This window comes from Protopterus annectens, chromosome 2.part1, assembly GCF_019279795.1.
Source record: "Protopterus annectens isolate FY-2018-M chromosome 2.part1, PAN1.0, whole genome shotgun sequence".
NCBI classification, from domain to species: domain Eukaryota; kingdom Metazoa; phylum Chordata; order Ceratodontiformes; family Protopteridae; genus Protopterus; species Protopterus annectens.
Genome location: NC_056729.1, coordinates 208756743 through 208781059, shown reverse-complemented (window position 1 = coordinate 208781059; position 24317 = coordinate 208756743). Strand labels below are relative to the sequence as shown.

At 38.2% G+C, this 24317-nt stretch overlaps 1 protein-coding gene across 3 annotated transcripts in view; it reads left to right on the top strand.

Moving 5' to 3' along the window:
- The window catches only part of LOC122794000 (ras-associating and dilute domain-containing protein-like), an 867060-nt gene that overhangs the window by 688229 nt on the left and 154514 nt on the right, over positions 1 to 24317 (top strand). For all 3 annotated transcript variants that reach the window (XM_044062093.1, XM_044062094.1, XM_044062095.1), the window contains one exon: positions 7777 to 8197. In XM_044062093.1, coding sequence (XP_043918028.1) covers positions 7777 to 8197 — 421 coding nt within the window. The remainder of the gene's footprint in view (positions 1 to 7776; positions 8198 to 24317) is intronic.

The following is a 24317-nucleotide window of genomic DNA, read 5'->3' as shown; positions in this document are numbered from 1 at the left end:
AACTCAGAATGCATTGTGTAAGCATTCTAAGAACTATACTGACATTATAGGCTTTTTTATTTCATGTTTGGATAAAAAAGAACCTGTTAAGATGTGGTGATGTTAACACTAAGCTAGAAAGTTAGGAATTACATCGACAGTTTCCTATAAATGAATGACAATATTAGTTTTCTGGCTGTTTTAAGAAATATGTCTTTAAGATATTAACTCAGTACAGCTAGTAGTTCTGGTTTCATTGCACGTTAGGGTTTTTAAGCATTGCATTTACCAAGGACCTGGCTTGATCTGAAGAAATGCTGAGCTGTCACCAATTCTGAATATAGTTGTATTACATGTTTTTAACTGTGTATGTTTTGATAAATTTATTTATTTAAGTTTCTGGTGTCAATTTTTCAGTATTTTCAGATATAATTCACAGTTAGTACTAATCATTTAGTTTGAAAATGAGTAAGTTAAAACTATGCTAGTTGAGTGATTCCACCTGCATGATATAAATTGTTATAACAGTAGTCTTAGGTACTTGAAAAATTAAGAAACAGGGAAGTGGCAGCATTTAGAAATCTATTATAACACTACACCAGTATGATTATCAGTGTCACTATCATCATTTCACTGAAGTTTATCCCAGTTGAGGAGTCCAAAGACAAGTGAAATTTGTACTCCTTATGCAGATGAGATCATTAAAATAAGTAGCAAGTATCTCTGACCATGTATTTGCTGGCCTGTGTAGGAGGGATCTGAACCTTCCTGCAGTGTGTTTCAGTCTTTGGTAGTCAAAATAGCTGATGAAATCAGAAGAATAACTGTTCTGATATTCAGTGCTTCCCACAAACTCCTGAGCTTCCTCACCTGTATCATGTGCCAGTTGTCCACCAGCATGTATTTTAAGCCAAGCTGACAAACAACAGTTACGCCTCTGATGATCATGGTGATGATACGCTGTGTACCTTTTATGCTACTCCTTTGTGATACAGAGATGGTATTGATTACAATTATATACTTCCATTGTAAAAAAATGTGGTGCAATGAAGTAACAATTCCAAGAGCTGTAACAGCTTGCACTACCAGACAAATGGTGGTCAGAAGCAAAGTATACCTGTAATCAATCAATAGCTTTGAAAGCTGTGATACACTTTGCTCTGTTACTCTTTTGTTTTTGTTGTTGATGATGTAGCAACGCAATGTGGGGTACAGCTTTTAAAACTACCACTAGTTTTCAGATGCAGTTCTGTGGTGATTACTATGTATTGTTCAGCACAAAGCTCTCTAATAGCATAGGGAGAATTGTAAGGAGTACAGTATATCAAGTTTAATGTAATGGGAGTTTCCTACAACATTATTGTTTTCTCAATGTCATAGTGCAGTCAGGATTTTATCAATCATAGTTTTCAGTGATATTTAAAGAAAACATAGAATATATTTAGTTTACTAAACTGTGACGCTCCATTTAATTTCTTTTTTTATTTTATTTGCTTGTATATTTTTATTGCAGTGTACAAATTAGGAGAGTTGACTACTTTATACAAGCAAAGTCATTTTTCTCCTTTAACATGCTCCTTCAGATTGCATTTATGTGATGTTTGTATGAACATGTTTAGTAGACCGAGCCCAACAGATGTGCTTACAGAATGGATATGTCTGTGTGTATTGAGAGAGACTGAAGTTTTCAGTAATCCCACTGCTCTAAATTTGCTGACAGGTGCATAAGATATGCAAATTATGCCAGTTTGACAGTATGGAAAAATGTAATTTATGCTTTCCTGCACAGCATTTCTCTCTGTTGTTCTAATCAGAACAACTATCACTGACCAAAAAAGAGAACATCCATAGCAGAGCAATATTGATTGACACTGATGCATTGACTTGGAGAGCTCAGTTTTAATTACAGAGAGGATAATGAACTGCATAGCCTTAAAAGAGTTAGGATAAATGGCAGAGTATGGTGGAAAATGAAAATGGATAACAACATTTCTTAACTGGCAAATGATTTTATTTAGAGTTTTATAAAAAAACATTTTTTCCCATGCACAGTACATCACTTCCAGAAAAGGAATAACTCACAAAAACTGCACTTAGATTAGGAAATCAAAATCCACCTTGCATTAATCACAAAACAGCCCAACCATTTTGGGCCTTTTTATTAAGTTCTACTTCTAAGTAGGTGATACAAAAACAAATATGTATTTTTGGCATGTAGCTAAGCTGATCTCCAAAAGGGGGATTTACAGTTACCCACTCATGTCTGTCTGAAAAAGTTAGAAAAATGTGAGCCTGTGCTGATTGCCTTCTCCAGAGTGTCCCAAGAACATAGCAGCCACGCAGAGACCCTATTTTTGTTAAACATTCAAGATATCCATAGGGTAAAGCTGATGGCAGTCATTTAGTCATGGGCACCCCTTCAAATCATTAAGTCTTTTTCATCAAAACTGTTTACAAACAGCTCAGTTGTACTCTAGTCTAACACTGGCTTAGTTAGACAGTCCTGACTTTTCTTCTTCTTGGTGATGACTATTTTGGCTCTAGTAGACCTGTACATAGCAGTTGTAGCTCATTTCTGGTCCATCCCACTTTATGGAATGTGCACATCAGACAGAAACTCTGGCTTCAGGCAACCCACTTAGCCATTGTCCCCTGAGCCACCCCAGATGCATTTATCCTTAGAAAGCTTGGACTACAGCATTATATACCACTCTAGAGTATGTGCCTAAAGTGTGTGGCCGTTGGCATCACAAACACTCAAATTACACCCCAAGAAAAATCTTTGCTAAGTGAGAAGAAAAAATTGATGAATGACTGACATCAAAAATGCTGTAAAGATGCTGATCTGGTGGCATACAGGGATAAGACTCTGACTATAACCCAGTAGATGCTCGGGTGACTGATGGAACAGCAGGGAGGGATGGGCATTACCATCCCAGGCTGGGACAGTGGATCTATGGTTGCCTACTATGTCCATTCTTAGTGGAGGCTGGGTAAGACATACTAGCAGGCACGGCTAAAAGAGGGGTATAGAGTAGAGTCATGGCTGAGCTGTTGCTGAGGTGGAGAGATATGCCACATGTCTCCAGTCAACTGCATACCTGCCCCCCAGCAATACGAGTAGTTGCCCAAAGAAAGGGAAAAATGGTTAGGTCATAAGCAAATATCCACCCCCGCAGACAAATGTATTGACATGCTGAGCTCCTGAATGCTTAGTTCTGTCATTGGTCCTAGCAACACTGGATTAAAGTCTGGGGGGGGGGGGCAACTGCTAGACTTGGAGCAGACAGGTGCTGGAGTTTCCGGGCTAGCATAATGAAGTGAAAATATTGGTGGGAATCCAAAAAATACTGTAAATATAGGACCTAGCTGCCATCTTGGGGACTAATGATGTGAATTGTAAGGCAGACATCTTAAAGGCAATTTCCCAGTTCTAATAGTAGAAAAACACTGGAAGCAACACAGCAGACAATCCAAAGACAATATCCAATTTAATGAAAATAGTAAGCGCTTTCGAGGGTCCACCTCTTCATCAGACTAAAAACAATTAAATGATAAAACAAACTCTTTAAATACCCCTCCCTTCCATCATTAAATACATCAATTAATGCATCAATTAAAACATTTAAAAAGATAGCACATGATTTACCTTAATACATATGCTAATGCTTGAGCTGTCTAGCTTTAAGGAAAGGTTTGATGGAAACCATACTATTTAAACTTGGCACTTTATCTGCACACAGTAACATTATCCATCTCTGTTATGCGGCTTCAGTAATATTTTTCATATCACCTCCTCTTTTCCTATCTGCAACCAATTCCATATCCAAGAACTTAAAAGTGTGTTCCCTACCTTTGTTCTTTACATGCATTTTCTTTCATATTTTTTATATCTCGGACATGTTCCAGTATCCTGTCTATTAGTTTTGCCAATGTAGTATGAAAAACACTTAACACAGTAACTGAAGTACACCATATCCTTTGTTCTCCAATTGGCATAGTATGAACACTCTACCTTAAACCCTAATACTGGATATGTGAAGTGTGTGCCTGCATGTATAAAGATACAGGCACTACAATTCCTACAGGTGTACGTACCTGCTCTGACAGATTTATCAATAACCTTAGGCAAACTGGATTTATAGCAAAGGTGACCCTTCAGTGTTTTGTTGTTCCTAAAACTGAACGTGAGTTTTTCACCTTCTACACCCTTCCACTGTTGAGAGTATATCCCAGTTCCTGTTAATAACATCACATACAATATTTATATTACTTGCATATGTCAAAGTCATCCTTGGGCAAATGTTATCACGACCTTTCCTCTCACTCATGGACATGGGGTTCTCACCTATTGGATTCCCATTAAAATACGGTTTAGACCTGGTCGCCCTGCTTCTTTAATACATTTATCAATGTCCTTACCTTTATAACCTCTTTCTATTAAATCTAATTTCAGAGATGCCAGAGCTGACTCTAATTCCAAGTCATCATTATGGAATCTCATTAGTCTCAACACTTGTCCAGTTATTATGTTGCATTTGCAGTGATTGGGGTGCATACTCCTACTATGTAGCATAGGTTCATAGGTTCATAGCTTAATACTAGGCTAACTGCCCTTGCGAGTCATTTTAAGCCTAGCCAATTATCCCTTGTTTGACTCAAACCCTGCACCTTGTGTTTGTAAGGCAAACACCATAACCATTAGGCCACCCTATTTTTCCTGACTGGTTTCCTGTACAAGCTAGTCCTAATATTGGTCAGAGAATGTTTACAAACATCACATCCAAAAACTCTATTTTTTGTGCGCTGTAAATATATGTAAATTTAAAAAAAATCTGTGGGCGTATTTAGATAACTAATACAATCTTGTAACAATTGTTCAGTCCCTTGCCATAACATAAAAACATCGTCCACAAATCTTGTATACCAAATTGCTGAGTCTGCAAACACCATATTTGAAAATATATGCACTGTTTCCCATTGTCCAAGTGAAAGGTTGGCGTAGCTGTTGGCACAAGCTGCGCCCATCACCACACCAACCTTTTGGATGTAAAAGTCATCCCCAAACATGAAAACATTATTACTGAAAATAATGTCTAGTAAACCACCAATCAAGCGTATCTTGTCTCTTCACATACCCTTGACATGTAGTAATTCACTAACATTATCAATTCCCCATCGGTTATGAATAACAGTAAATAAAGACTCTATGTCTAAGGTGACAAAAAAACAGTCTGCATACTCTGGTTTCCATTTCTCTTGCAATAATTGCAAGAATGTTTTAGTGTCTTTTAAGACTGTTCCACATTCTTCTAGAACGGGGTGCAAATTCTTTTCCACAAAAATTGACAGAGGTTCCTTTGACCAACCTCTGCTCGAGACTATCGGATGCATTGGTGGAATATGGAGATCTTTATGAACCTTAGGCAAACCATATATTATGGGAATCACTGGATGTTCAACTGTGAAATAATCAAACAGTGGTTCAGATACCATATCAGTTATTAATAGATCAAAAACTAAAAATGACACTTTATCAGTAATAGCTTTAACTGTCAACACTGATATACATTCATAAGTGCCTCTATCACTCAGTAGGTTCAATATCTGTGTATTATAAAGTTGTTTATAATTTTCCAGTTCTGTCAGATGGTCACCATTTAGATCATTTAGATCAGTGACTGATTTCAAAATCACCCAGTGAGCCTCAGACAGAAGCCTCTAAAGTGCAATCTGCCCCTGCCATCTTTTTATTGCATCAAAGGGCTGGACCACAATCACAGACAACCTCCATCTTGGCATTACAAGCAGTCAGAAACCTAAAAATGTGATGCCTTTACTCATCAGGCAGTCTCCAACCCATCTGAGTATCCTGCCAGCTTAAGGAACAGCTTACCTCTTAAGTGAAGAGCTGGGCTTAGTGGGGCTATTTCATTGCAGTCCCTAAAATCTCTATCTGTGAAACCTGCAGAGAATTTCAGTGCTCTAATAGACCTTATGTGTGAATTTTGAGTAGAAATCTCCATAAGCCTGATTCTAAATAAAGTAAGAAGTTGTAAGCCAGCAGAAATGTATCGCTGTTATTGAGAAATATGATGTAATGAGTATTACTGAGTGAAAACCACTACAGCAGGGCTGAAGGAGAAACTCTGGGGGGTAAGCAGGTAAAGTAAGTATTATTTCAGTGATCCACTTCTAGAGCTGACTCCCAGGTCACATATGTATTTATGCTTGCAAAATGCCCACAAGGAAACAAGACAACACAGAGTTGTGGCAGTCCCTCAGATTGCAAATGTATGTCATTTGTGTGTGCAATTGGGATGTAAATTTCATGCATAATTCACTGATTTAAATGTTGATCTGTGTCTCAGTGCATGATTTGGGATATCTGGAAGAATGAATCAGTACTTGTGATACTTTTTATCTGGCACATGCCCACAGTATTGCTATTAGACCATTCTATTTTCTCCTGATAAATAGAGCATTGTTTTTTTCTCCTGATAATGTTTTACATACAAATATGTATTTGCTAAATTGTTCTGTTTTTCTATAGTGTTAACATGAATGTATAGTCGGATAAAAATTACCTTTAGTATGATTTGCACTAAACTTGATATCTTTTTCAATGAAGAATTTCTGTAATTGTATTGTTTAAGCTAAGACAGTAAAGTAAAATGTATATAAAATGCAGTAACCAAGTGCAAAAATGTACTTCACATAACAAAACTTGAAAAAATGTTTGTTGTTCATTTAAACTAAGTTGTCTTCACTAATGTAACATTGATCTCATTTTCCTACATTGTGTTTCCTCTTTACATGAACAACAGGAATTAGGGTTAGCCTTCGACAGCACAACTTACTTAAGCATTTAGTAATAAATGTATGGTTACAGGAACACAGAGTCAGTGTTAGCCTCTGGTGAAATAGTATGTGCAGTTTTGTAAAATGGTAGACTTTGGACATTACTGTAAATGACAGATGCATTTTTTAATCTTTACAAATTTTATAGATGTATTTGGTAATGCCCACTTTTTAGATAAACAGTATAATGTAGCTCCTGTCATCACTGTAGAATTTCACCAAAAGCAAGGCTGTAAAAATGGATGAAAAACCTATGAACTCTACTGCTTTCATCTCTTTACACTTTAAACAACAAGATTACAACAGATGTATGCTTAACTGTTTCTTATTCATGACGTGCACAGTGGTTACTGGTGTTGGCTGGTTCTTCATGCATTTTTCAAGCCATACTTTTGGTGTTTTTATATACAGACTTGCTTTTAGGAATATTGTTTCTCCTGCATAGTTTAGTTTATCATTGGAGACCTCATGGGGCTGCTAGCTTCAAAGGGAGCAGGGTATCCTGAGGGATTACATCACTTGAAGAAATGAGTGGTACTCCCTTGTTGGTGTCCACTGCATGCCAAAGTGTGTTCAGTATTATTGACATTGTACTGCAGGAGTTAAAACTTCAGTACAGAAATAAAAAAAAATGTCTCCAACATGGATAACAAAATTGCTTTCTGTTGCTTGTCCCTCATGCAAGGAGAAATAAAGGGATATAGGACCTTCACCTTCTAGGGGAACATACAACATGAAAATATTGTTGGTCACTGGAGTAGCTGCAAAAGAAAACAAAATAAAAAACAAAACTTACAATGTTTGTATTTGTATACATATTATGGTTACTGTTTTGATCCAGTTAAGTTTTCATTTTATTTAAAATACAGTGCATGCTATTAAAAGTAGAGCAGATATGTACATTCCATTTAGATTTGATTTCTTTGCATTTTTTAGGAAGTCACATTTTCATGTAAGGAACAAGATCTCAGTACAGAGCCAAAAGAGGATTCTAAGAAGCCCCCCTCTATTAAGAGAAGGAACTTTAGCAGAATAACTCAACATTTTAGGCCAACAGAACAGAATGGCAGCAGCTCAGGTATCAGTCCAGTGTCTTCACGGCAGTCTGACTTTAGTGAAGCTATTCTCACTCAGAAACTGAAGAATCTGGAACTTCAGAACAATCTCCATGGTGGACATGACACAGCAGTACACAAACGACTGGCACTAGACCCGTCCTGCTTGCTCACTCCACCCAATACTCCACAGACAACTGAAATGGCAGAAATGGACACGGATCAATTAGAAAACCCCAGCCATAGTATTTTAAATGGGCAGCTTACTGAAGATGGGGTTCCTGACTCTGACAGTCCAGAAGGTAAGAGATCATTAAAACTTCAAGCATTCTTGAATGTGTACACAAATGTAATTGTTTCAGCCATCAATGAAGCCAAGCAAAAAAAGGGGCTTGTACAAGGGAATGTTAGCAAATTCCATATTCTTTTCCATAATTCAAAACTTTGAGGCATACAATTGTCTTGCATTCAAGACTTCATGTAAACATTTTCTGTTTCCTGTTTTTAACACCTTTTCACTTTTCTACCAGGAGACATTTAGTTCACTTGGTAGGACAGTATATATCTACTTTACATGCTGCATGTGTTTATGTGAAATGGGTTTTATCACCTCCTGAGCTTACTGTCTGTTTTCACAATGTATGCATCCTATTAGTAAGATTAGTGTATAAGTTTCATGAGCCAGCACTGTATCATAGAGGGTTAAAGCCCTGACTATAGCCCAGTTAAGCTATTTTTGATGAGTAGCTCTGGCACCTGAGGTACAGAGAGATGTGTGTACCCATTCTGGGGGGGGGGGGGCTGTGGAGAGGCATGTAGAGGTACTAAGGAGTAGGTCATAAATGAAAAAATACCCCAGTGAAGCAGTCAACAACATGACCTCTCAGGGTACCCTTAGGTCCTGTGCCAGCCCCAGCTGTAGAACTGAGATAGTATGGGGGTAGTAGTAGAGACTGGCAGTCCCAGCTATGGTGAGTAGCAGGAAATAATGAAGCAGAAGGGCAACATGCATTATTTCTGTATTTCTTATTTCCTTCTGGCCAGGGTCATAACTGAAAGTGTTCCTAGACCAGTCTACTTATAATTTTAAAAATAAGTAATTGAAGTCACATGAATTTTCAAGGTGTTTTAAAAAACTGTATAACAAAACTCCCAGAATTCATCCCCAAAGACTGAAATAGCTGGAATGATAAAGTTCTAAAGATGCATGTATGCAATAACTCAAAAAAACCATAGCGAGCACCTTATAGTATGTTGCTGTAAGTATGCACAACCACATAGTTTGGGATGCTCTGGTATGAGTACTGCCGTCAAGGTGCCTCATTGCTTTTCACATAAAACAATATAACTTTTGTGCAAGATATAAAAACATTTTCTAATGCAAGTTGTTTACTTTGAAAAGCCCATCTGAGTTACGGTGGTGTCCTTCTCCCAATAATTTCTGAAGCAGCAAAAAAGTGAAGTTTTAATAAGCAGTTTGTCTTTCCCAAGGTGAAATGCTTGTTGTGCGGCTAGTACTAAAGTGTTCATCTGCTGTCTGCACTTCTTTAGTTTTAATTCTGTTTCTTGAGAAAGTACATTAGGTAAGGCCAGACAGTCCTGCTTCATAAACAGGATGTCACAACTATGAGTTATTGCTTGTTATTGCTAAAGTGAACCCGAGAAACCCAGCTGAACAAGAAGACATAAATGTTTTAACTTGTTGTATGTAGCAAATGTTATTTTTTTAGTCTGATCCCAAAGCTGTTTCATATGGGAAGTGCTATGAACCTTAATATTAACTACTGTGAGCCTGAATATTCATTTGACTGAAAGTACTTTTGTTGTATGTGCACTGCTTTAAAGCATGCCATTGAGCCACAAACGATTATTTGGGAAAGAAACAAATCCTAGGAGTAAGATTCAGACATGCTGTCTTGCACATCATATACACCTTCCTTCTGGACTAATGTAATACTCAAAAGAATGTAGCAGTTTCATTACAATTTATTTATTTATTTATTTACATTTGTTGACCGGGAGTGTCCGACTGGACGTAGGTCCATTTTCAGTGGAGGCCTGGGGAGAAAAGCTCCACAGTTAAATAGACAGTAGTTACATTGGATTACATAGCGATTAACAATTTAAATAGAAATTACTTACAACATATTTACAGATGAAGAATGTAGTACATCAGTAGACACTAGAATCTTTATCTGTGAAGTACATAACAGACATTAACAAATGTTACAATAAGAAGTTCCTGCTGTATAATAAGTACTAGGCTTATGAGCATCTGAGCTTGCTATAATCAAGGTAGTTAGTGGAATGGAAAGAAAGTTACAAGCAAGTCATGTGTCCAGCTAAACAGGAATAATAACAAGTAATGCCCCCCCCCATTTCACTTTTGTGTAGAAATGGTAGTAACAATTTCTTTGAAAGCTGATTGTTGCAATGAGATAGTAAAAATCTACTAAGAAATAAAACATTTTTGCATGAAAAAGAACAGTCTTTAACATAATTGCAAATATAATTATGACTTGGTTATTTCAGAACAGCTTATTGTAATTCGATCGATTTGTCTCATAATAAAATTCTGCCTAGAAACCAGAGAACATGCATAGGGCTTAATAACATGACAGTAATTTATTTCTTGATGCCGCAAGTCAGTTCATCAGATGTACATAGTAACAAGTTACATATTAAGCATTTCCAACTGTTTCTGAAATGGGTGGATGCACTTCTGAATTGCAAATTCACACATTTGTAATGCTGTTTAAAACCATGTGTGTAGAACACTTGTTTAATTATTAATTTAAGCTCAGGGCAGAAAATGTTTATATCTGGACACCATCCAGCAAACTCGACTGTCTGAATGCCTGCGTTTTTTGTACCAGGTCATCACAATATATTTCATATGCCTGTGAAATCAAAAGTAAAAGGTAGTTAATCTTTGCTTAAAGGAAGACCCTCTACCACAGTTTTCAACACCGTTTCAGTTTGATGCTCAAGTGGTTAAATGATGTAGATAAACAAAGTGAAGACAGCCCCCACCAAAAACAAATACATCAGTTATGTCAGCTGGCTTCTTCATGGCCACAATCTATGAAACTAATGTGATCTCTAAGAATTTTAACTTGTTCAACATGTACGCAATTATATACTGTTTTCATCCTTGTAAAATTGTTTAAGCATTTATTTGTTTTAAGAAATGTTCTAGAGGTGTTTCCTGGGAAGCATGGTGACTCAGTGAATATATTAGAAATTAAATTAAAATGATAATAATTATCTTGTCTTATTGACATGGAGGTTGTAAGAACTAAAACTTGGTTTGCAGCATATAGTTCCATCATTTTACTTTAATCAGAAGATCCAAAAAAGAAAGGCAGAAACTGAAGGCTCCAAAAAGATTTAATCAATAAGTTAGCACTTTTGTCCACTCTCAATGTGCGAACTTCATCAGACAAATCAATTAAGAAATTACATTAATTAAATATCCTTAAAAATGACATCACATCCTTTCTTCCCAAATATCTGTTAAAAAAAAAAAAAAAAAATATATATATATATATATATATATATATATATATGTATATACACAAATATGTTCAAAGAAATTATTATTCCTTACTGCAATGTGAAAATAAAATAGCTATAAATATATGTGTTTATAAAAAAAAATCATCTTTCCAAAGATTTTAGTTTCAATAAACATTTCACACTACACTATTCATTCAAGCCAGGGAATGCAAAAACATTCAATTGCAACTACCAATAAGCTATTTTTCTTCCAACATACGTGACCAGTAAGTGTCCTTAGAAACTTGTTCCAACACTGAAAAAGAAAAATTGTGCCCTGTTTTGCTAGAAATGTGTCTGGCCAGGGCATTTGTAGGGTTTTGTTTTTCAATATTATATAAATGCTCGTAATTTCGTTGTTTGACCTGTCTTTTGGTCTTCCCTACATAAAAACTTTCACAATTTTTACATTTAGCCAGATAGATCACTCTCCTGGTTTCACAATTAAACTTACCCTGGACAAAAAACTTCTGTTTATTAACATAAACATTTCTACCAACCTTGATGTACTTACAAAAGTTACATCTCCCACATTTATACATCCCGGGGTTGTTCACATACTTTCTACTTGGTCTTTCTAGTTCTTCTTATAAAAGCTATGTATCCTGCCAGATAATGTACACTGATAAGGGTAACATATTCTTGGGTCCTCTGGCATTATAGCCTGACCATAAGCTGCAAGGCATTGCTGCATTTTCCCCCTCCCTCACTCACCCTACCACATTCCTTCTGGGCTGCCTGAGATGAATGAAAAGGAGATGAGGCTGAATCCCCCATATCAAGGTTCTACCCTCAAGTGGAGTCAATTTAGCAGGGTGGGAAGAGGAAGTGGTTGCAGCATATAGCTGACGTGGAAAGTAGTCAGATTAGGTACAGCCTCACATAACTTGCTCACAGCGGTGCTCTTCATGTAAGCCATTGCCAGCCTAACAAGCTAGACTGACATCACCAGAGGGCCTTGCAATGCCGTGACATGGAAAACAATCCCCAGCTATTTAGTGACATGTCCCCCAAGCTGCCTCCCCCCACAATACTCTTTGTCTCATGCTTTGATCGTCTGTCTCCATTAATCCTCCGTCACACTGCAAGCACACACACCATCTCCCTAAGAAGTACGAAGCAGGTAGAACATTGCCATTTCTCTCTCCTCACCAACACAGGCACCATTTCATGCCTTAGCCATTAGTCAGACTTGAGTTACAAGGGACAAAGTCAAGGTATCCTCCCATTGTGTTAAAGAAACAGCAGAGAAGGGTAGCACTGAAATTGTCTACAGAGTCGTAATGGTATTCTTAGGACATGGGTTCAAGTCCATGTTGAGGCATATCTTTTGCTTAGGTTTCTCAACAAGTCTTTGAAGCCCATCTAGTCAGGTGCCATTTCTCTGTACCTAATTATTTGATGTTACTAATCTTCAAATACAATTCCAAAATATCAACTGCAAGACCTCTGTTTGTGCACTTTGTTCACTCTTACAATGTGTTTCCTCTCCCTGTTGCTGTATGACTGTAGAGTTGATATATTTAAGTAAGGAGGTTGAAGTAACAAATCTGGGGGATACAGAGAAGCTTGTTTCCATTAAAAAGATTGTTGTAATGTTGTGCAGAATGGTATTTAAGGGAGCTTTTTTGCCAATCATTTGTGATCGACCAGTTGGAATATTAATGGCTGGGCTTCTGTATTTCATAGGTAAACATTTTATTTATCACAGAGGCTGTAGCTGAGTACTCTTTGTGAAGAAAAAGGTGGGCAGCAGATAACCGTAGTACCATATTCTTATAACACAATGACCTCGGCTGTCACTGAAACAAAACTGTAGTCACAGTAATACTTAAGTAATGGCTGGATGAATGCAGAAATGGTGAAACACTTAGTCCTAAACAGAATCCTAATCACTGTTTGCATAAAAGTCATCTCCCAGCTCTTTTTCTCAACAAAATATCCTAATTCTGAGGTCACTGTACTTTAGAATATACATTTTATTGGCAGTGGAGGATGAATTCTGAATTGAGATTCTTTGCTCTTGACTGCACAAGATTCCTCACCCATTCTTGGTAGTACATTCCCACTATTTATACTTTTACAGACTTCTCAGTCAGTTTTCATATTTAGGCTTTTCACCTTTGACATACACATTATAAATATCTACAATTTACCTGTATTGAATTAAGATTATGCAGTCATGGGTTCATAGGTTTGGTGAACAAGCCCAAGACCTTTGGGAAGCTTGATGCCCTAAATCCCATGTTAGAGCTTATAGGTGCCAATGTAGTTGTATAGCTCCTTCTTGAAGGTAATAAATCATAGACTGAGTTTAACTGAAAGAGGAGGTTTGTTCAACTGACACTCTAGTCTTTGAAACAAGAAGTTGTCACATTTCATGGTATGGTTGATACAAATTTTTATTGAGACTCACTGTCCTCCTGTGCTCAGGTCACGGAGGTGGGTAGGGTGGGGATGCAAAGCAAAATGTTTCATATAGAAACGGTCCTTTAATGTTTTTGCATCTCAGGCATAGGTCTTCTTAAAAAGGCAGTGACACACAGATAGAGAGAGAGTGCTGCTGTAGTCTTTGGCTGAAGGACAGTCCTTGAATTTCAGGAATCTTGGTACCTTCTCCAGTTCTACCAAATGTGAGTAGGTTACAGAACGGGGTGTTCTGTAATTCTTCTGATAAAAATTGTATACAGGGTAGCAACTGACTCCCTGCTATGGATCTCAGTTCCATGGAGGACCAGGATGGTGACTGCAGTTTTGAAATGATTGAGGCTTTACAGGTATCAAATGAAAGATCATAATCTAGAAGGACACCGACATTGTTAACACTTTTATCAAACTTTATTTGTTGCTCATTGATAGTGTATAAAACTGAATGTGGGAACCATGTGCAAGAATCTGCAGTTTTTGACGTTGAAGACAAAGACATTTCACCTGCACCATTTATTTGAAATAGTTAAATGATACTTGAAAGGGAATGGTATTAAAGGTTAAAGCACAATGCTCACAAATTTTCAGTTACCTGTATATTTGGGAAGTCACACATTAAAGTCAGCTTGGATGTCTGAGAGATGTTAAAAAGGGTGAGCCTTAAGAAACTCTACTTATGACAAGGGTGGTGACAGTTGGAGTCTTCCTATTCATACCAATTGTGGATACACATTATTATTATTATTATTATTATTATTATTATTATTATTATTATTATTATTATTATTATTATTATTTAATTTACCTTAGATTCCTGAGTCTGTGTATGATTATGTCATGAGATATAGTGCTGAAAAGTTTAACTAGATCAAAGTAAACTACATGGACAGATAAACATTTGTGTACAGTGGCAGACACAGACAGAGGAGGCTTCCTGTGTCTGCCTTAAGTCCCATAATAATTGCCTCCATCACCTTGCAATACCTGATTATAAGACTGACTACTCTATAAATACTGGGGCTGTAGAACTGTCTTCCTTGGGAATTATATTTAGTTCTACAGATAAAGAATGAACAACAAATGTGAGACTTAAACTTCAAATCCCCAGCTTCAGTGACTGATGCCTTACCTATTAGACCATTGGGCCGTGACACAGGTGACATATGAGCTCACAGTCCCTAACTCCAGAGGGTGTTGCCTTATCTTTTAGATCCTTGTATTTATTTCACCTGCTTGTGTCTGTGGTAGGTTACAGAAAATGGGGCTGCTGGGCAGACTATTTGTTCTTTTTGGTGTGAGGGACACAGCTCATTATTTAACCAGTGTCTGTTTCCATGGTTATTTTCAGCACATAAAAGATGAACGTTCTGAGAGGTATGAAACTCAGCAGCTTCAAGATGTTTCATCAGCCTAGCGCAGCCTGGACTGTATTATTGTTCAGTGCAGAGCTTCCCAGCTTTGCAAGTTCTTGTGCAACTTTTCACTTGGACTTAGTACGTTTTCCTTTTACATTTCTGCTCTCATTAGAGGAAAGTAGATAGATTTTCTTAAATTTAAAAAAGAATGATGCTGTTGTAACACCAGTATTAAAATGTCACATAAAAGATTCACATGGTATTCCTGACATTACAACTTCACTCTCTTCTCTGTGTATAGTAACTTTCCAAACATGTCTTTTTTTAAGAGTTTCTCACTACTTAAGGTTCCTGATGAATTATTTTTTCTCTGCATGGCTGGGTCTGGAATATTCATCATGGTATTTCTTTGGTCTCCAATCTCTAAAAATGTGATCTTGTGTACAAATTCCTTAAACACACCACATAGTCAGGCAGGATTTACAGTTTAACTAAATGCCAACATAATTTGTACTACTTGTATTTTGCTGTGCATGCATGTGTGTTTGTGTGTGTGTGTGTGTGTGTGTGTGTGTGTGTGTGTGTGTGTGTGTGTGTGTGTGTGTGTGTGTGTGTGTGTGCGTGTGTGTGTGGCGGGAGTGCTTCTGACATCACTACAAAGAATCCAGGGAGTTATGTAAATTTAACTAATTAATTAATAATTGCACTTGTATTACCTCAGCAAGATCCTACCCGGACATCCTGCAGAATTCTACAGCGGCAGAGAGAGAAAAGAGAGACTTTGAGTTAATTAAGTACCTCTGTTTTGCTTTTTATTGCTTATTTTCGCTAACTGCACTATTCTGAGCATTTGGTATTAACTTTGCAGCTTGTTTGAATTGTTTTTTTTTTAAATTCTGATACTGTTTGCACTTTGATCATTTTTTAAGTGTTTTCAACTGTTTAACTGTTGTGGACTACACACTCAAATGCAATAGCCATTTTTCTGCCTTGAAAGTGTTTGTATTACTGTATCTGCTTTAATTCTTGAAAAAAACAAATAATATAAAAAAATCCTATTTCTCTACTCATTTCCTGCCTTTCTATAACCAGTTGTGTCCAGTTTTCAGATTTTGCTAAATTCTGGGCTGTTTTGTAGTTTCTGTGTTGCCCAGACCTTACTAAGATAGAATGAAGCTTCTCTGCTCATCAGTGAGAGTGGTGAGCTTTGAGCAGCCTATCTGTCACTGGAGGTGTGGTTTCAGCTCAGAATCTGTAGTTTTATTGGCCACTTTGGACTATTTCTATCCCTTTCATCTTTCTGTTTAAAAATCCGTGTTTGTGTGGTTTTGCGCATTGCTCAGAGCCGTTTAACTAGGGTTAAATTATTCCTGGTGCCAGAAAGTCTGCTCTTCAAATTTTCCCTTAGAACTAGCAAATTTTCGAGTTTTAGCAGTCAAAACTGTCTTCTTTGTGCTCAACACTTGTTCAAAACTCATTGCAAGCACTACATAATCTGCATAATACTGCAGCACTTAACTTTCCTCACTTGTCAAGAGGAAAACAGATTTTAGTACTTAAAATATAAGTACATATCCAGGCATGTCTTAGGGTCAGCTCTCAGTGTTTTCCCCTGTCCACCTGATGCATCCGGGCATCTTGGGACAATGTAGCAATTGCCTCATTTACACTGATAACCCTCTCCTCCACCCACCCAACACTACAACCTGTGAGAGATGCACTTATATAGCCAGACTGGAAGCCAAGCTCTCTACAGCCAAGAATGGACTAGTCAGTCAAGAGGAGAAGGTAAACACCTGCACCACACCATACTCAACATGTAGCCCATTAAATCCTACACTACCTAAACCCACACACAGTAACACAAAACACACACCTACATTCACAGAGGTTCTCAATAAAAATCTGCCCAAACAACAGAGACCTCCAAAACTGAAACACAAGCAAACACCACCACCCAACACCACCCAAATGACACATAGCCCACAAAATCAACATGCCACTCAACCTCAGCACATAAGGCAAAACAACGTACCCAACACACTAGTCATAGGCGACTCTATAGTCAGGCACACTGATGTCCCACTCACCAGGCTAAACAAGCTGTCTGCTGCCTGTCAGTTGTCAGGATCCGTCACTAATGCATGCACTCAGGTCACTCCACAACAAGTACAAATATAACTCTGTCATTGTCCATGCTGGCGTGAATGACCTGAGACGTACCACCCTGGACTACATGAAAAGAGACATGGAGGAGCTCTCTGATCATGTAGCCCAGGCAGGTATGACCCTAGACCTGAGTAGCATCCTGCCATCGCCCAGAATTGTACCACAGTACTAGGAAAAAATGATTGACTTCAACAATTGGCTAAACTTCTGGTGTCATTCTAAGGGGATCCAGTACCTGTCTGCCTGGGATGACATAGTCGACAGACCATGATGCTTTGCCAGAGATGGCCTGCACCTGTCACCCTTGGGATTCCGGATACTGGCTAAGGCTCTTTCCAACCCTATAGTGCCTTTTTTAGGCAAGGTTCAAATGACAAACTCACCACCATAGTAGGTACAAGCAAGCAAAATCTGAGGGTAATGCTACTCAATGCTAGAAGTCTAAACCTCAAAATGCACTCACTCGAGGCATTCCTTAAGATGGAAAACATCGACATCTGTGCAGTGACAGAGACCTGGTTCAAGGCTCCAGAGAGCACCCTTGCATTACCAGGCTATAATTCATACCACACGTTTTGGCCATCTAACCTGGACCACAACATTAAAGGAGGAGGCGTGTCCATATTTGTTAAGGATATCCACACCTCCAGGCTAGTTGCTCAACATAATGCATCCAAAATTATTCAAGTGCAACTAACACTGGGCAAGACTGCAATCCAGCTTGTAGCTTGTTACATATCCCCTGCCATGCCATAGGATGCCCACCCCACATTTCTTGACATACTGGACAACACTAAGGTACATCCCAATACCCTAATAATGGGAGATTTCAACTACCCCATCATCAACTGGGAAAACTACTCATGCACTAACTCATTTGCTCAACGTTTTCTGGAATTCTTAAATTCCAATGCCCTGGATCAGCTTGTCCATACCCCCACCAGGAGCAGCAGTATTCTGGACCTGGTCATTTCCAATATGGGTAACTGATGCTCCATGCTAGTGGTCAACTCCTTGCTGGACCACAAGCTAATCACCCTAGACATCCATATCCTGACCCCACCGCCCATTAAGGAAACCACTGTAAAAAATTTCTCCAAAGCCAGCTTCATGCTTTTTAAGACAGAAGTGGCAAACTTCATGACACCCATACAGATGGGAAACAGCGGTGCGACTGCTGAGTCCTATACAAATATACTACTGTTTAAGCACATACACATGTGCATGGATTGTGCCATCCCCAACAGAACCTAGATGCTATCCTCCAAAAAAAAAGAAGCCAGTATGGTGGTCCCCTGCAATAAACAAACTCTATAACAGAAGAAAGCAGCTGTTGCAAAAAAGAGTAAAATCCCATGATTGCAGGAACTCCCTGGTCAGCCTCAGCAAGAAGCTGAGATCCCTTATAAAATCCTCCAAAGCTAGTTACAAAAATAAAATCACCACTAACTCTAAAGACAACCACAAAGCGTTCTACAGCTATGTCAAGAATCTCAATGGCAATACTCAGATCTGCTCTGAGCTACAGCACAATGGCACTAGATAAACAGAACCAACTGATATCGCCAAAATCCTAGCTGATAGATTCAGTGCAAACTTTATCTCCCTCACCCCCCAAAGTGCCCATCTCTATATTGGAAGAATGCAAAGCCCATGTAATCACGGATGCACAAGTAAAGACTGTACTCTTCAAAGCCAAGAACACAGCATCCATGGGACCAGACAACATCCCAGGCTGCGTCCTGCACGAACTACAGAATGAACTGGCATGCCACCTAAGTACCATGTTCAGTCATAGCCTTACTTCATGCTTTGTGCCTACTGAGTGGAGCACAGCGATGGTTATCCCACTCCACAAAGGGAGAGCCACCATGGACCCCAGGAACTACCGCCCCATTAGCCTGATGAGCTTGGTCTGCAAGGCCATGGAATGTATCATCATGGAGCTTATAAACAAAGATGTAGATAACCTCCAAACTCTGGATCCCATTCAGTTTGGGTTTGTAAAAGGTAGATCATGTCTCCTAAACCTGATTGACTTCTTTGAAGCAGTCACCAGAGCTGTGGACGAGGGTAAGGTGGTGCACACAGCCTATCTTGACCTCGCCAAGGCTTTCGACCCCATCCCCCACTCTGGAATTATAGATAAACTCACTAGACTGGGCATAAATCCCTATGTCAGAATATGGGTGGCCAACTGGCTCACTGACAGAACCCACACAGTGAAAGTAGCCATCTCTAAATCTGATTTCAGACCAGTGACAAGTGGAGTACCACAGGGTTCAGTCCTGGGTCCTCTCCTGTTTTGTATTTACTTCTCTGAAGTCCAGGCTAATACAGCAGGTCTTTGGCTAATGAAGTTCACAGATAACTGCAAACTAAGTGCCATCATAGAATTGCCTAATGATGTGGACATTCTACAAAGGAGCCTCACTGAGACTGATGCTTGGTGTCAAAATCATGGCCTCAAGCTCAATGCCAAGAAGTACATTGTCATCCCCTTTGGTAAAAACATTGTACCCATGAACTCCCACATAGGCACTAGCCTACTAAACACCAAAAGTGTGATAAGAGACCTTGGGACACAGGTGGACAGTAGCCTGTCTTTTGATAATCGCATTGCCACAGTGATAAGGAAATCCTTCTATATGGCACCCCTCATCACAAAGGGGTTCTCCTCCAGAAAAAAAGAGGTAATTGTTCCTCTCTACTCATCCCTCATCAGACCCATTATAGAGAACAATGCCCTGTTTGGCATGTAACTTGCAAGACACCTACAACAACTAGAAGCCAAAGGAATACCTCACTAAGAGGGTTACCAGCCTCAAATATATGCCATGCGCAGACCATCTCACAAAACTCCAGCTCTACTCCATTGCATATCGCCTACTCAGAGGCGACCTCTGCCTAACATACAAAGCCATGTCAAATGCAGATCTGTTGGACATGCTACCCTTAAAGAAATCCCAAACTCTCCGGGCCACACACTCCAGAGACCTAAACCTTGTCACCAAGATAAACAGAATATTTCAGAACTCGATACCTAAGGTAATGTGGAGTTCAGCAAAGCTTTTAATTGTTAGGAAAGGCTGAATTACACATCAGCAGAATTAATGTGAATACTAAGTTTACAGAAACCTGGAAGACTGCTGAGGGTGCTTCTTTACCGTGTGAAAGAGGAATGCTTAATGCTTAAGAAGTCAAATATGTCATCTGGTAGCTACTTAGAAATCAACAGTGTTAAGATACATGAAGACATATTTTATTTCCAGAAGAAATAGACATTTACCAGTCAAAGGAAAGTAGCTGGTGTGCAGAAAGAGAATTTTGTGCATGCATGTTTTCAGTTAGAAGGTTGTAGGTGACATAACTGCTGTTCTGAGTCACTTGTCATTCTTGTTTTTGTTTTAATGTAAAATGTCATTGTAAAAGGGAGCTGGATAGCACAGTGGTGCAGTGGTAGCATTGTCGTCTCACAGAAAGAGGTTCTCTGGTTCGATTCTCAGCTGGCGTGCTTTCTGTGTGGAGTTTGCATGTCCTCCTTGCATTCAAGTGGGTTTCTTCCTGGTGCTCCGGTTTCCTCCCACATTACAAAGACGTGTCTGGAGCATTTCTCCCTCAGCCTCCACTTAAAATTGGCTTTGTTCCAAGTCGGACTTTCCCAATTAACAAATAATAAATAAATAAAATAGAAATAAATATTTGACAATGTAAACAAAGAAAAAAAATAAAGATATGCTTAGAGGTGATGGACACATTGCTTTCTCTAGTAGAAAGAACCTGAGATCTCTGAAGTGTTGTACATATAACTGTTTGCCCTTAGTTCATGGTAGCACTGCATTAGATATCGTCTCACATTATGAGATGACATGGGGTGATTTCTCCTTTGTGTACCCCAGTGCAAATGACCTCCACAGTCGTAGCAACCATTGTGACAAACTCTAGATAGGGCAGTTAAACAGTGATGGAGAACAGGTCATAATGGATTATATTGTCCATTTCTGCCATTTGACAGTAATCCTTATGCAGTACACAACTTCTACTGTGTCCTCTACATAAGATAATCATTCATGTAGTGGCAGTGTGGTGACCAAACCAACAATACAGATATTGTTCCAGGCCTTTCATTACTTGCATATCACTTCAAATAGAGTTCTAAGATTTTCACAGTAACTTCAAAACTCATTTCAGCCTGTTAGAGTTCTGATTATCTGCAGCAGATGTACATTGTATTTGGTACACTCTTGAAATATGGAATCTATAATGGATTCTTCCATAATGACCTCAAGTTCCCAGCCTCATATTATTGTGTTTTAGAGAGTATTTTAAAGTTATGTGTGTGTGTGTGTGTGTGTGTGTGTGTGTGTGTGTGTGTGTGTGTGTGTGTGTGTTATAGATAGATGGATGTAGAGACACAGTTTTATATAGCTATGTATGATTGTGGAGTTAGTATATGTAAGTAAGGGGGGAGCCCCATGTGGAGAGTGCAGAGGGGCTTAACCCCTGAAAAAATATTTTATATTTGTTGTGTACAATGTTTTCTATAACTTGTGATTTAGTCAAATGAGTATTCTATCAAATGGCATAGGTCCATTTATATATATATATATATATATATATATATATATATATATATGTATATATATATATATATATATATATATATATATATATATATATATATATATATGTGTGTGTGTATAAAGATATATATATATATATATATATATATATATATATAAATATATATATATATATATATATAAATATATATATATATATATATATATATATATATATATATATATATATATATCTAATCTATAAATATATATATATATATATATATATATATATATATATATGTGTGTGTGTGTGTGTGTGTATATACAGAGAGAGAGAGAGCAGAATTAAAGGTAACTGACACACCAGTCTTAAAACGTTTGGTCTATTTAAAAAAACTATATAAAAATTGCAGGCTCTTCCCAAAATAACAACTAATAAAAGTTCACATCAAGTACCTTCAACACAGTTCATTATAGCTGAATTACAGGACCTTTCAGTTCATGTGTGTGTGTGTGTGTGTGTGTGTGTGTGTGTGTGTGTGTGTGTGTGTGTGTGTGTGTGTGTGTGTGTGTGTGTGTGTGTGTGTGTCTTTCTCTCTCTCTCTCTGTCTCTCTGTCTGTCTCTCCAAGAACGCAAATAATATTTGAGGGGGGGGTCTTTCATCACTACTCCTTTTATACAGCTTTAATTGCTTCTTTAGATAAACCTCTGAGCTAACACAGCAATGTTTTTCTGCTCTAAAGATGCATGCTACCTATGGCAACGACACATTCCTGTTTAAAATAACAGTTTTTTAAAAGAAATTCAATGTAACAGTTTTGTGTAGTGTCTGCATCAATATTTACAAACTTTTGGATCGCTAGTACTTCACCACTGGGTGAGACCTAGGGCACTGTGTTGCTATAAAGTTGGGTCCCTCAGGGGTCAGTCCTTGGACCACTCCTTTTTTGGCATTTACTTTTCAGAAGTCAAGACTAATGTCAGTGGTCTCTGGCTGACTAAATTTGCAGATGATTGCAAATTATGAACTGTCATTGAAACTCACACTGACACAAATGTTCTCCAGGAGGGGCTGACACAGACAAACAACTGGTGTCAGAGTCATGGGCTAAAACTAAATGCCAAGAAATGCATAATAGTATCCTTTGGGAAGTTACATGGTAACTATCATATTGACAACACACCCCTTAGAGATGACCCAGTAGTTAGGGACTTAAGGACACCCATAGATAGTAATCTATCCTTTGATCATCACGTGTCTATAGTGGTGAGGAAGTCATTCTATGTTGCTCAACTTATAAATAAAGGTATGGCATCTAAGTCCAAGGAAGTCATTGTTTCACTGTATTTGGCATTAATCAGACCTTTCATTGAATACAATGCCCCATTTGGTATGTACCTAAGCAGGCATATCCAACAACTGGAACATTCACAGAGATTCCAAACTAAAAGTATGCAGGGCTTAAGTAATATGTCCTAAGCAGACCGCCTCAAGGCCCTATCCCTGTATTCTGTCTCCTACGGCTTTTGAGGGGAGATCTATGGCTGGCATACAGGGCATTTCAGACCCCACTCTGATGGACCGCCTGCATATCCACAAAACAAACACCAGAATTACCCATTCTAAAGATTTAAACCTTGCCTGTGATATAAATAGGACCTGCTGGAGAGATAGGTGTGTATCCCAGAGACTACACCTTCTATGGAACAGGCTCACCATCCATGTGAAGCAGAGTTCCTCCCTCATCCAATTCAAATGCAACTTGGACAACTTGATGGCAAACTGGAAATTCATCCGTGGTTTGGCACCTGTGTCTCTGATGCAAACAGGTAACCTGTAAATGGTTCATCTCCCAGGCCCTTGCTTACACTTATCAAGGGTATCAGAACTCATCAGAGATTTGGGATGCATGGCTAGGCTTAAAAAGGCCCTTGTGGTTAGTCTAGTAAAAACCTATGAACTTTCTCTCTCTCTCTCTCTCTCTCTCTATATATATATATATATATATATATATATATATATATATGTATAGATATATATATATATTGAGCTATCAGAAGCATCAGTGAAAACCATTTCCCTGTAGTTCAGTTGTTTAAAGCAACACTAATACATATAAATCAGGATAATCAACCTGAAATGGAATGATCAGTGGACTCATGACAGACTGATGTGCTATTCTTGATATCACCGTAAAAGCCATGCATACTGAACATAAATAAACCTTTAAATTGTGCAATTTGACATGAACACCTTTGCAACATATGAATGCATCAGTTATTTTTAAAACCCATATAAAACTAACAGTGCATGGAGAGCGGTATAATCAGGCAAAGAAAGGGCAAA